Genomic DNA, 14,562 nt, shown 5'->3' on the forward strand with positions numbered 1-14,562 from the left:
ATTCAATAAATATTGAAGGTCTGCTTTGTGCCAGGTGCTCTTCTAGGCTCTTGGGAATACAGAGGCAAACAAAGTAAGATTCCTGATCTTGTAGAGGTTATGATCTACTGGAGAAGGAAGATGATATTTGATTAAATCTATATTAATAAGTAATACACACAAATTTAGAGGGTGCAGGGATTCATGCTGATAGACATTTAGAGAGTGAGGTAAGGACAGCTTCTCTGTGGAAGTGAAATTTAAGCAGAAACCTGTACACAGGAGCGAGCCAGGCAAAGATCTGGGAGAGAGAGATCCCAACAGGGGTCCTGGGTGGGGATGAGGTTGGCACATCCAAAGAAAGGCAAGGTCAGTGGTTGGAGCAGAGCGAGAAGGGGGGTAAGTGTAGGAGTGACCAATGAGGTTGTGAGTTGGGATCACATGGGTCCTTGTTAAGAAATTTCTAATGTATCCTGATGAATCTGTTGAGAATCTACTGGAGAGTGTGTGACAAAATCTGACGTACACTTAGAAAATCACCCTAGGTGCAGTTCGGAGAATAAACTGTAAGGAAGGCAAGGGTGGTGAGGTCCATGGGCTAGGGCGCAGGGTAAACAAAAGGAACTACTGGATTGTGCTCCAAGGCTCAATACCCTTAGGATTTTTCAGGCTCAGAGTATTTGGTAATTCTGTTCAACTTCTTTTACGATTAGACAGTTAATCAGTATCGCTGGTACAATCAATAATACAACTTATATGGCCCACTGTATCTTTCATTTTGTACTTCTAAATCCAAAGTGAATACTGCGAGGAAAAAATATTGACACCTGAATCTCTTCTATCCCAGAGCTCATTTGAATTAAGGCTATAGGGCCATACGTTAAGTAAATGATGAATACACCAAGTGGAAAAGCCTGTTCTTTCTAATGACAGAAGCCTTGAATATAACTTTAAAATACTGTTTAAAAATGTATTTTCAAAGATTTCCAAGTAACTCTTTGGATGAGTTCATAGGGCACAGCTGTAAAAATAAATACCTATACATTATAGCCGCGTTAAAAATATTTTTTGCAATATATTTAATTCTAGAAACAGTTATACATTAAAACAAATCTCTGTAAACTGAATGAAATCTCAGTGCACCAGTGGTTCCCTGACTTAAAACAGTTATGACCTGTCCCCCACATAAAGACAATTACACACTGTTTGAGAAAGTCCATAATAACAAAATGCCCCTACGAAACTAGAAAACTTGTAAGAATTTTTAATTTATTAATATGTCTATCAATATGCCTATATACCTAAAAATTGACTTACATATAGTGACATATTTTTCAGCCCACAGCCAATGTTTAATGTATATGGGTTGCTGGCAACAGAGTGATATCTCAGAAAAACCTATTTAGATGCTTCAGGGTTTGAAGATCTAGACTTCAGAAACCAGTGCATGAGGGGAACTCTTAATCTGAACATAAATCTAGTTTCAAATAGAACTATCAGATTTATCAATAACCTTCTGAAGAATTATATATTAGGTTTTCTTTAAGTAGGATACACCTTCTTTTATACCTGATTACTAACATTTCTTATTTTCAGCTATAGAGATCTTCACGAATGTGTCTGACATACCTATATATGTTCTTTTCCCTTTGAAGCATATTTTTAAATAATTAAACTCTATTATTCAAAGGAACATTAAAAATTAAATTTTCCTCTCTAAGAACTAGGACTAAGGCTTATCTGAGGTAGATTAAGAAAGTTTCCAGAAACAAAATAAGCATGGATGAACTATGAAGATTATTTTACACTTTCTGCTCTAGAAATGCTCTCTCTGGAGCAACAAAGGTTAACATTCCGGAGGAAGGAAGAACAGACTGATTAAATGATCACCACAGATCTTCCCACTAAAGAATCCCAGTATCCATGGGTTTAAACGTTTGGTCATCCTTTGCCTTATCTATTTATCTTCAATGCTTATTCCATCATACTTGAATATGAGTATTAACTGTACTCACCAAAATCAGTCTACAATTGACACCTGGGAGATTTCAAGATTAGAACAAAATTTCAATCTCATTACATCATAATAACCTTCTCTCTCATTTTTGTCTCACATAATATGGTCTTTTTTTTGGTACTTCTACATGGATGTATACTTTTCTATCTTTTCCCCCAAATTTCTAATGAAATAGTCCTCACTGAAATTTAGAATTAGGCACCAGGAGCCTTTACTGCCTCCTAAAGTCTGCAAACACACAGTTAATATCAACTCATCCATTGTCTTCTAACTGAAAAGAAGCACTCTTACCGTGTAGCCCTCGGTATACTGAAAAGGAGCCCTGGAACTTTCGTCTGCTGTTGGACTCAGAGGCTTGGGGTCAGACATGGAGCGTTGCATCATCTTGGCTGTCTTAGGACTTGCTGGGGGAACTTTAGCCATATCGGGGTGCAGTACTTTCTGTGGACTTATATCATCAGGGAGGGGTTTCTCATAAGGTACAAAGGCTGATTCTAAGGCTTTGCCTGGTGAAAGTGGTGAGATGGGTGAATAAAGGACTTTTGGAGATTTGGGCGGGGAAGGAGCCAGCTGTAATGTGGAATCTGCCCGAAGGTGAGATGAATACCCGATCTCTAAAGGTGTTGGGCGTTTCTTGTCTTTGGGTGGAGATGTGGTACCCAGATATTGAGGACTCTGTGTGTCTGAATCTGCTTCTGTTTGACATCCTAAACTGCCCCCTTTGTAAGTCTTTTCTGGTGCTGAAATGTGTTTAATTATTTCTACCTTGGCATCCACGCGTGCCCGTATCGAAGGCGTTCTTATGGTTCCGACTGGTTCAGTTTGCACAGATATCTCTGCTACTGTTTGAACTGCTATACTGGAGACTTTGGAAAGGAGTTTGGCCTTGTCTGCCTCTGTAGTGCTGTCACCGTATTTCCCTACGCGAGCTTTTCTCCTTGATCTAGTAGGCATATCCCACTCATCCTGATCTTCATCATCCGTTTGGACGCTTGTATCGACACTCTTTTTAGTTCTCCTTCTCCTACTCACGTAACTCCGATCCGTTGACTCTTCATCGTCAGTTTGTACCCCGCTGTCCACTATCTTTTTAAAGCAGCGGGGATCATCTGCCAGATTTTCCCCCATCTCATCATAGTGGCCACGGACTTTAGCTCCAGAACTTCTCTTTTTGGGCTGCTTCTCCTCTTTTACAACCACGTCTGTCAGAGGTATTTCTGAAACAGTACTCAGGATGCCAGGTGGGGCAATGTACTGAGTAACGCCGTCCGACTGAACTGTGTACCATCCTTGGCTTTGTGGTATTTCAATCGCCACCACGGCAGAGGCTGTGGTGGTTGTATCTTCGGTCGCCCAAAACTGACCACCTTCTGGGGCAGCATACTGACCTTCCAGAATGGCCTGCTCTGTAGTGGTTTGTGGAGAAGCAGTTCCAGAAGGGTCATAGTTATACTGGTAGATCTGGCGGATCTTTTGCTCCTCGAGCTGCTGGTGAAGCTGTTGCTGCAGCTGCTGGATCTGCTCCAGCTGCAACTGTTGCTGCGCTAACGTCTCCTGTCTCATGATGAACTGGGCTTGCCGCTCCTCTTCTTGCTGATACAGGAGGTGCTGCTTCATTGACTGCAGCTCCTCCAGCTTTTTTTGAACCATGAGCTTTTCCTGTTCTCGGAACCTTTGAATTTCCTGCCGTTCCCACTCTAATTCCTCAGCAAAACGCTGCTGCTTAATTTTCTCCAGTTCCAAGAGCTCGCGCTCCAAGTCCAGTTGCTGTTGTTGCTTACCTTCTTCGGGGACGATTAGAAGCGCACTTTCCTCTCCCACCACTTCAGAAAAGACTTCAGACGCTGTGGTTAAAGTGGGAACCGAGTCCATCGTCTCAGCTGTCAGAGTTTCCATAGTGATAGTTTGCAAACTGGCATTGATATCAACACCAGTTACTGCAATGTCTGTTTCAGATGCCCCTGTTGTCAAGAAATATGATCTAGGCATTGGCTGGCTCTGGTGCAGGGCGGATAGTGAAGTCACAGCGTCAGTTGTGTGCACACCAGACAAATCCCTCATGGTTTTGCTGAAAATGGAGCCAGGTTGTGTGGTGATAGCAAATGTGGAAGGAATTGGAGTTGCTACTGAAGAATAGACAACACCATTAGATGACCTCAAAACACTCCCCACACCATACTGAGGTCCTGGAGGTGGAGTCATTCTTGCTGTGGAATACTGTGGGGTACTAATCCCAACTCCTGAAATGACTTGTCGTGTTTCTGGATATGGACCTGTAGTCTTGCTTGAATAATCCATTACCTCACCTGAAACACAGGGTAGAGTTATAGTGCAGTTCCCAGAACGAATGATGCTTTTGGGGTTGGAAAGCCCACTCAGTCTTGAAGAACATAATGAATGGGACTGCATGCAAATCCACAGGCTAACCTACCTAGGTGCGGAATAAAAGCAATGTTGAACATGCAGGCACATGCAGGCGACTTTGCGTGGAACAGATTAAAAAAAAAATGAAGAAACAAAAGCGCACATGTACTCCAAAATATGGTGCCAAAACATCCAAAGAAAGATGAAAAGTAACAAAATTGGGGAAGGGACCACATTGTCATCCTGAAATGAGATGAGGAACACCATAATGGTATTTCACGGAAAGGTCTGTTGCTACATCATACTGACCTGTAGTAATTCTCCCTGAAGTTAGATCTACTGCTGCATCAGTTCCTCCAGAATAATCAAAAGCATTCTTACTTTTATAGAAAAAATGTCCAGCTTCTGCTAAATTAGTGTCAGACATGGAAGGTTTCATTCCCCCAATCCCTCTATAACCATATGGCCCTGCTCGATCATACTGATAGTGATCATCCCTATAACCAAAACGATCCTCAGGAAGAGTTGTTGCAGGCTGCTGTGCCGTGCAGCTCCTTCCAAAAGGTAACTTATAAACCATATCACAGCACACAGCTCTTCTTCCTGCGGTCAGATCAACAGGTTTTTCATCATCTTCTATTATTTTGGTCACCACATTTGAAGTAGCTTCATCCATTGTTACAACAGTTCTATGAGACTTGGAGGTACTGAGATCCACTACTTCCCCATCAGTGATGCCCTGTGATGTGGTGCTATCAGTCCATCCATTTGTGACACCACCAGGAAGTGCAGTGATGGGTTTCGTAAGAGCTGATGTCACTGGGTGTACAGAAGTGCTTAAAGATAAGTTTATTGGTGCTTCCTCCCTAACTGTAGGAAAGGCCTGGCCACTTGGTACCCTGCATGGGGGCTCTACATGCTTTGATGTAGTGAGCTGGAGTGGCATTGCTGTTGCATGTTCTAGACTCACTAGGCTTTCTGTGGCTGTGGTGTAACTTGCAGTAGCTGTGCACGTGACAACAGTCACTGTCTCAGCGACCAGGGATGTTGGAGTCACTCCTGATGAAGCTGCACTGAGATTTATAATAGAGGGCTGGACAGCACTAATTTGCCTCCCATACATTTCACTTATTGTGGTCTGCCTCTTCACATCCAACATGGAAGCAGAAAGATCCATACATTTTTCAGTTACTTTAACTTCTACTTTGGGTACTGTACGCAGATCAATAGCATCACCAACAAGTTGCAACTTGACATTTTCTTTATACTGTTGCTTCTCTAAATGGAGGTGATCTAGAGCAAGAGGCTCTGGAGGAATGGATATAGAGACGCTGCTGAGACCAGTACTAGCGATTGTACTTTTGGCTGTTGAAAACTCAGCCTTGGAAACTTCAGCTGGGAGAAACTGTGTAACTGAAGTTGGGGGTTCTTGAAATGAAGATAGTGTTGTGACAGGGATAGCAGAAAATGTCTCCAAAGCTCCTGAGATGTACAGGCTCTGTTGTGAAGAACTTGAAATTTCTGTAGCTTTTATAGGAGGAACTACAGAAAATACTGGCTCAATGGAAATCAGATCTTTGGTGGGTGATCCCAAGGGCCAGCTGGTAATAACTTGACTCCCTGAAGAATCTGTTGGAGTCCCAGGTTCAGATGGCAATGTGATAACCACATAAGTTTCCATGAGGGACTTGGAAAATCTTGGCGAGGACTTGTTAGAGTGAGGGGAAAGCGGAGAGGTAGGGGAAGGCAATTTATAATCTGCTGAAGTCACTAAATTTAATGTCATATTTGAAGTTATAGGTAGACCTGTTGGTTTGGGCTGCGTATCTGTTGGTTTTGCGGTAGTGACTGGAGGTTCAGGAACTGCTGGTTTAGGGGCAACTGGAGGTTTGCTTGGCTCAGGTCTATGTGTAAATACAAGTCCAGATGGAACTGAAGATGGCTTAGGGGGGACAGGAGGAGGTACGGTGGTACATATTTTTGTTATAGGTAACCCATTACTTCCTGGAGCAGCTGTGGTCTCTACTGTAGCAACGGAATCTACTAGAGGTGGAGCTGCAGTAGTTGCAGTAACTGGAGCTGGAACCGTTACCTTTTTTTTAGGATGAATAGTTGGTTTAGGTGAGGTTGGTGGGGGAAGAGGTGGGGGTGGAGGAGGGGGTGGAGGGGGAGGAGGGGGTGGGGGAGGAGGGGGTGGGGGAGGAGGTTGGGCTGAGGCATCCAAAGAAGAACTTCGAAGGAATGGACGAGCTTTAGTTGGAAGACAGGAAATAGAAGGAGTGCCAGATGGCACCTGAGATGCAGGCTTTGCTGGACCAAAAACGTCTTCAGATAAAAAGCATGTAGTTGAAACCTGCTCCTTCATTGGAAGGGCTGTTAGAGAAGAAGGTGACTGATCAAACACAGTTTCAGAGAGGCTAATTTTTGTTAGTTCGGCCTCCGACTCCTTCCTTGTATCTCTGTAAGCTTCCAAAACTTCCAGAATAATTCCATCCCCTGTTTCCTTCTTGGCTTTCTTCACTGGGTCTTTTTCAGATACAGACAAGTCAGTGGAAATAGTGTCAGCAATTAGCCCCTCAAGTTTAGTTCCTACAGATTCTATGAGAGAAGGTTCCCTATCAGATAAGGAAATCACAATGTGACCAGCACTAGTTCTACCATCTGGTATGCTCGGCCGATCTAAAGATATGTCTTCTGGATAGTCTATAATGCTGCCTGGGAAATATGTTGATGAAGAAATTTCCGCAGAATCTTCAAATTTAGTTACAATGTCCACGGGCTCAGTATAAGCTGTGGTTATGCTATCCAGGGTACTAATGGGCGAGGAGCTATCTGTGGTACAAACTGAAGAAACAGATGATGTGAGAGAGGGTGTGTCAGAGGGTGGGGCAGACGTAGCACTTTCTGAAGGCTCAGAGTAGGTCAAAATCAGTGACTCGTGTGCAATTATCTCTTGAATTTCTCTTGTATAATCAGTCACATATTCATCCTCAATTTCTTCTGTTGAAAAATGTTGGGTTATTTTAACATCTGGGATGGAGAGTGTGGCACTGCTGGTCGAATCTGTAAGAGATACGCCTGAGAGAACACTTGATGTCAAAGATGCATCAGGCACCCTGTCAAAGTCCACAGTAGATTCTGTCATATCATCCCTGATGGGGGGCTTGGTTGGGCTGGATCCAGGTGTTAATTGCATCTGTTGCCTTTTTATGAGTTCTTCGTAGGCAGCATCAGCATCTAATAACTGCTTTTCTTCACTGGTAGAAGTTACCATACTACCCAGATCCACAATCTCATGGCTTTCTGGGATGATAAAAGAGCTTGAAACAATGTCTTCTTGAGGCAAAACAGCATGTAAGCTTTCTAGCTCATAAAACTCTTTCTGAAGGTCTGTAATTTTCTGCATGGGATCTTCATAAATCTGTTCTGGAAGTCTTATTTTTTGCTCTCTCCCTCTCTGCTGTAAAAATCCATTTTCTTCTTCTTGCCTCGTGAGCAGACTGCCATCAACGGAACCATTATATGTGTCCTCTACTAAAGATTCATAAATATAATCCTCTATTAACATCCCACCGTACAAAGGCTCTTTTTCAAACATTTCGTCTCGTTCACTTGCAGCTGGAAAAGCTTTATATTTCTGGCTTTTATGCATCATTTCTTCATACATCTCCTCAGCGCTTTTTAATGCCTTTTGGCTACCTTCTTTCTGCAAAATAGATTGCTCATCTGTCGGTGAGTATAAAGACACAGCTGTGGGCAATTTATAAACTTTTTGTACTTCGATTATCTTTTCTGGGCTTATTTCAAAGCCTTCTGGATCTGACTCTATGCTAGGTGAATATTCAGAACAAGAAGATCGATGGAGCTCTTCCATTTCTGCAGCTTGACGTAATTCTTCTGTTGGAGACGCATCTTCGATGGGAGAGAGATTACTGGGTGGTGTCTTTGGTCTTTCCCTCCTTCTCTGAGCTCGAAGTTCATCTTTGTCTTTCTTTGATTTCTTACTAGAAGTCTTTCTTTGCTGCTGTTCTAATTCCCGTTGCTTTTCTTGCTCCTTCAATAATTCTTCTTCCTCTCTCAATTCTTCTTCTTCTGAAGAATCTTCAATCGTAGGTAAAAGAGGGCCATGCGATCTGTGTCGAGCTTTGCGTTGCTGTTTGCTCTCTCCTTTTTTGTGACTTGGGCTACTGTCGCTGTCCTCATCAAGTGACGAAACTGATGTAGGGGATGTGCCAGGAGTGAAGCTGGAAGCATGAAGACTAGAAGATCCTTCCCCCCTTGACCGATCTTCCGGAGAGTCTGTCAAGCTTTCCATTTCTAATTCTGGCTCTTCATCAAAGTACAAAGCTGTTTTTTTCTGTGATGACTCTGCAGAGTATTTATCTGCGATCGTGCTATTGAGTTCAATCGTTTTGAATCGGCGTAGCCCTCCTCCTCCAGCAACTACAAGTTCTTCACTCTCCTGACTTTTAGTTTCTCTGTATTTAAGTTCAGGACTTTCATCAAAGGTCTCGTCTTCATCATGCCATGAATGGCGTCTCCCTGCATCATCATCAAAGCTTGCACTACTTTTTCGCGTCAGCCGCCTGTGTTTCCCTGCTGTTCCTTTTCCCTTCCCTTTGGTTTCTTCCTTCTTCTGGCTTTCAGTACTACTACTAATCTCTTTGAGCTGGTTCCTAATGAACTCATCATCTTCAGAACCTGAAGCATCTTCATCAGCACTCATTTCTATGATTTGCTTTCGAATGAAGTCTTCCTCTTCACCCGATCCTTGACTATCTTCATGTTTATAGTCATCGCTGCTTGATGAACCAACACTAGTTCTCCGTTTTCTTTGTGGAACAGGTGAGTTTTCACTTTCACTACTGTCTTCAATTGAATCATAAGGCTGTCTTCTTGTAGGCAACTCATCAACAAATTCAGACTTTTCTTCATGGTCCTTTCTGGAAGGGATGCCTTGTTGGCTCTCTTTCTTAACAGTGTCTTTCTCTTCTTGACTCTCTTTAAGCTCCTCTGAAACTGTAGATTCCAGTGTTTCGGCTAAACTCTGAGTTTTCTGTTGGTCCTTAGGCTGCTCAGAAGAAACCTCGTGGGGTTCTGTTTTCTTTTCTGACTTTTCTTCAAGTGTACTTGCCTGAGCTTCCAAAATGGATAGGACCATACTTTCTAACTTAGCCAAATCCGAGGGGCTGGATGGGCTGCTTTCTTGTGAAAAGGAGTCCTTTTTGAGTCCCTTGAGCAAATCCTTTTCGTCACTGGGAATAAGACTTGGAATTTCACCAAGCGAACTTGATATTCCGTCAGAAGAATATCCTGTGTCACTCAGACCTTGTGGGCTTTTTGGCTGCTGAATACTTGAAGTGTCTGATTTGTCATCTTCCTTTTCCTAGCGGGAAGGAAAAGATACAGGAAAACTTAACATGGTTAAACTAATAACATGGCCTCTCCATTACTCTCAAATAACTATTACAAACTGAGGAATAATTATAGGAATTTTTTCAACTATATAACAGTATTTTTTTAAAAAAAATCTTTGAGCACAAAAATAAAAGTGGTTGATACATATAAAGGTTAGTTTTCATTTAACTTAAGTTTAATTAAATGTCTATTTTCAATCACAATTGATTTTATTTCATCAATGTTGTATCCTTTTACATCTCAATACCATTTTTCTTCAAAAACGTGATTATCTTTCTCGGCACATTTACTTTGGGAAAGAGTTCAAATGGTTGAAGAAAAATTTTAGTAAGTTTCCATTAACATAATTAATACTTTTGGATTATGAGGACAGGCAAACAAAGAATCAGAGGATGGGCACTGTACTTGCCTCCAAGTAGCATGGGATATTGAAAAATTTACTTAACAGAAACAAGTAGGTAACATGGCCACAGTATGATACTCATCTCACCTACCGCTAAGGACTTTTTTTTTTTTTTTTTGAGAGAGAGATTCGAACAAGGCATTGCCTTTTAAGTACACTTTGAAAGATGTAAAACACTATATTTTACTTGGTATGACTGTTAATATTATTATTCTGTAACACTTGAAATGAATGTTTAGAAAGCGTAAACTCTGAAGAAGCTATGACATAATTGGTCTCACTCAAGGTTTTAGAAAAAGAGAAATATCCAGTTAGTATTTTTCTAGAGTTGTTCAATCACATTTATCTTCAGCAGCCCATCTCAAAGAAATTTAATAAATTTCTTATAAATGTCTTTGGATTTTAAAATACTTGGAATTTTACCTTCACGCTATTTCAAAGTCAGCTCCCTTCAACCAGCACAATAACTAACTTGTGAATGTGAACAGGGGCTTTCCAGGGAGCTGGGACACTTCAGAGACACATCAGTCTTAAACAGCTGCTTTCTTTGGGCTGTGATGAGGCCATGCCAGCAGTTTGCTTTAAGAATCAGAGAGGCCTTAAGCGAAAGTATGAAACAGAGACCTTTTTGCATAAATCCAAATTAAAAATACCTATGGGCAAAATGAAACCCAAGTGATCCAGTTAGTTTCCATGTTTTACAGTTAGTTTCCATGTTTTACAGAGAGTGTCAAAATAACCCCACAGCCCTATGGAATGAAGAGGTCAGAGGAAGAGTTGCAGGAGGACATGCTCTGTCTGACCCTGGCCTATGAGGCCACCTGGATTCTACTAAGTATGTATCTTGAACTAACAATCTTGATATTTTCAGTGGGTGTATGGCCATGGGTTTCTCCTACCTATCCACAGCTCGAATGAACAGATGTCAGGTTGCACAAAAAACAAATACCATGCAAACACCTCTTCCTTCTTTCCTGCCTTGTTCCTTCCCTACCTTTTTCTTTCATTCTTTTTCTCTTCCTCCTTCCCCTCATTCTCAAATATAAAAGTTGTTGGGTTGATACTCATTTTACATTCATTTCCATCTCAATATCTGTCTTTATTATGTATGGCTAAGGATGTATCTCGAGCACATAGGGTAAAATGCACATTATATGGTAAAATGCTTTTTGCTGAATTTACAACATGGCAATTCAGAAAGACAGTCGGATACATTCTTTACAACTGTCATGCAAAAGCAATGAATACTCTCTGGTTTACTAAGAATTAACTTTCCTAGACCATTTCAGATGTCTTTCCAGAAAAGGATTACTTATCTGCTGTTGTGAGACTATAGTAGTTGGGTTGACAAGCACGCAACTAATTGGTTTGTTTCTCTTAAGAGCTACTAGACACAAGAAAAAAAAAAACAGGTAAAGCAGTGTTCTCATAAAATATTTCTGGATGGTCACAGTGGAGGGATATTTCCACCTCCTCACATCCCACACAATACCAGCACAATATTTTGAGTCCAGTATGCTTTCTATGCCTTTCCTTGTCTGCCTTCCCACCCTTCACTCAATCACAGTAAATATCGTAACCACAAGGGTGGGGTACCTAAACTTCTTGTGGAAAAAAGGTCAAGAAAATGATCTTTCATAATCAAATTTTGATGGTGTCATTTGTGTTCTTTATTTTGAGTCTGCACATATTATAAAACATAACAATGTAATAAAATTATACATATAAGGAGGAAATGCAACTGCGGTTACATATAACAATTCACTGAGTATAATAAAGAATAAATTATAATTGTATACAATGAACTCTGAAGGTTCTACTGACATTAGACAAAAATAAGATTAGGATCAGACATACATAATGTAACAAAGAAAATTAAGGTACACTAGACAGAAGACTCAGACGCATAAACATCAAAATCCCTACCCTACAATCCCCCTTATGTGCCCTTCTGGATGTGTTCATGCTTTCCTGCTTTTCTCAGTGCTATGTTCTACCCACTTCTCCCTCTTGCCACTTTCTTCCTGGTCTCTTTCCTCTCCTCCTCACGGGATTCAATCGTCATTTACCTATGATGATGCTGTGATGATTTTTCACCTAAATGACTTCCTCTCCATATTATAAGGTGGCAAAAGTCTGCAAAGATGTTGCCCTACAGCTTTGTGCGTCTAAGATAAAGTGTTTGGAGTGGTTAATAAGGAAATCAAGTTAGGTGACCAAAGGGCATCTGGCTGAACTGTTTAGAAGGAACAACTGGTCATGTACTTATTGTACCATGAGATATTGAAAAAATTCAAAATGTCAATTTTTCTCATACTAACTACCATGGGTATAAATTCCCCTGACAGAGGTGAGTGACCTTCTACTTCATTACTGTTAGCTTGTTAACTATCAGATCATATACCAACTAGCCCTTTTACCTCTTTAAGATACCTACACATTCCTCTTTTCACCTGCTGCTGCTAAAATTTAAAAAAAAAAGCTTTTCTTCATATACAGAGATCAGCAAACTGAGGTGCTTATGCGTCCATCCATTTACCCTTTCTGCAGCTCTCCACTCTCATTTGTGAGATATCTGGGTGAAAGTTCTAGTGCAATTTGTTCCCATGCAGGTTAACTGGTCTCTCATAGATTTAACATCACAAACCCTTGCTTTATTGAATAACATTCCTTAACGAGGGAATAATTTGATCAAATAAGAAAGAGTAGCTGGCACTGAGAAGAATGTAAAACATAGCATGTAAATTGGGTCTGGTTTTCTCTATTCAAACTTCAAATGGATGTCTGAAGTACTGTAACCTAGATGACTATATTCAAAGGATCCATGTGAGGGAGGCTTATATTCTTTCAAATTTCTAACTCCCTAGGACTAAAAGATTGGCAGTTTTCTCTCAGTTGCCTCAAAAATGTGCAGTTGCATACACATGGAATCTAAGAATAAAAAAAAATAAAAAGGGGCAGGACAGGAGTAAACACATAGAGGTAGAGAATAGACTTGAGGACACGGGGAGGGGGAAGGGTAAGCTGGGACGAAGTGAGAGTGGCATGGACATATATACACTACCAAAGGTGAAACAGATAGCTAGTGGGAAGCAGCCGCATAGCACAGGGAGATCAGCTCCGTGCTTTGTGACCACCTAGAGGGGTGGGATAGGGAGGGTGGGAGGGAGGGAGATGCAAGAGGGAAGAGATATGGGGATATGTGTATACACAGAGCTGATTCACTTTGTTATACAGCAGAAACTAACACAACACTGTAAAACAATTATACTCCAATAAAGATGTTAAATTGAAAAAAATGTGTAGTTGTATGCTTATTTCTGAGAAAAATATTAAGCTATTTAGTAACATATTAAGATTTAATAAAATAGATTCAAATGATTCTTCCTAAAGTACATGCGTAGATTACATATATAACACATATATACATATGTGTTTAAATATCACTGAATTTTCTCATTTATGCATTATTTTCTTCATTTGAATAGATAGGAGTTGGAATTAATTATCCATTTAATATTTTACATGTAGTCCAAATACAACCTAGAATGATCTCCAAAATTATTACATAAGAATAAAATTACAGGCCAAGACCCCTTGCATGAGAATTTTGTTTTTTTGGGAAGATCCATAATTTAAGCACTTTAAAAAAGAAAAAAAAGCAATGTTATTTTTCAGGAACACATTTTCCCTGATGAACACATTTTCCTTGTATTTTCCTAAGTACATTTAGCATTCAACTCTATTACACTGACTTTTATTTTTTTGTATATATTGCAGTCTTCTCTATGTACAGAATTATGGTACTTGAGCCTTTCTAGTCTGTGTATATGAAACAAATCTTCAAAATTTTCAGAAACCAAGATTCATATTTTTTACTCACTAACCAAAAGCAGAAAGCACAGAATTCTTTTCTTTCCAATACTCCACTGCCATTTATTGACCTGAAGACCAGTCAGAGAGAGGCAGTGATGAATTGAGACCCGCTTGAAACCTTCCCATGGTGTCATATCTTGAGGCCTTCCCTAGTACCAAGACACTTGTGTACTGCCAAGCTTAGTTCTGCCCCTTTCACAGATTTTGAAACTTTTAGCCTTCCATGTTGAAGGAAAACGGAAGGTTTTTAAAAACTAGCATTGGGGTTATGAACTGAATTCTTGGTTAAATATAAGACTGTACAAAGAAAGGAGGCAATATTAAGTTTTTGCCTAATGTCTCCCAAGTCATTTATATTAATGGGCTAAAGTAAAACAACAGATGAATACTCTTTAATCATTTATACAATGTTTGGGTCCAAATGGATTGCTAGTCTGAGTGTTCCAAGCACTGTAAACAAGATTAAATCTATAAATTCACTGGGTCTGGAGATAAAAACTGGATA

The 14,562-nt window shown here is 40.4% G+C and overlaps 1 protein-coding gene across 1 annotated transcript in view; it reads right to left on the reverse strand.

Moving 5' to 3' along the window:
- PCLO (piccolo presynaptic cytomatrix protein) overlaps nt 1-14,562 on the reverse strand; it is a 365,126-nt gene that overhangs the window by 155,445 nt on the left and 195,119 nt on the right. The window contains exons 5-6 of the mRNA XM_079932524.1: nt 4,670-9,746; nt 2,288-4,302 (exon numbers count right to left, since the gene is read on the reverse strand). Coding sequence (XP_079788650.1) covers nt 2,288-4,302; nt 4,670-9,746 — 7,092 coding nt within the window. The remainder of the gene's footprint in view (nt 1-2,287; nt 4,303-4,669; nt 9,747-14,562) is intronic.

The sequence above is a fragment of the Stenella coeruleoalba genome, assembly GCF_951394435.1.
Source record: "Stenella coeruleoalba genome assembly, chromosome: 9".
NCBI lineage: Eukaryota > Metazoa > Chordata > Mammalia > Artiodactyla > Delphinidae > Stenella > Stenella coeruleoalba.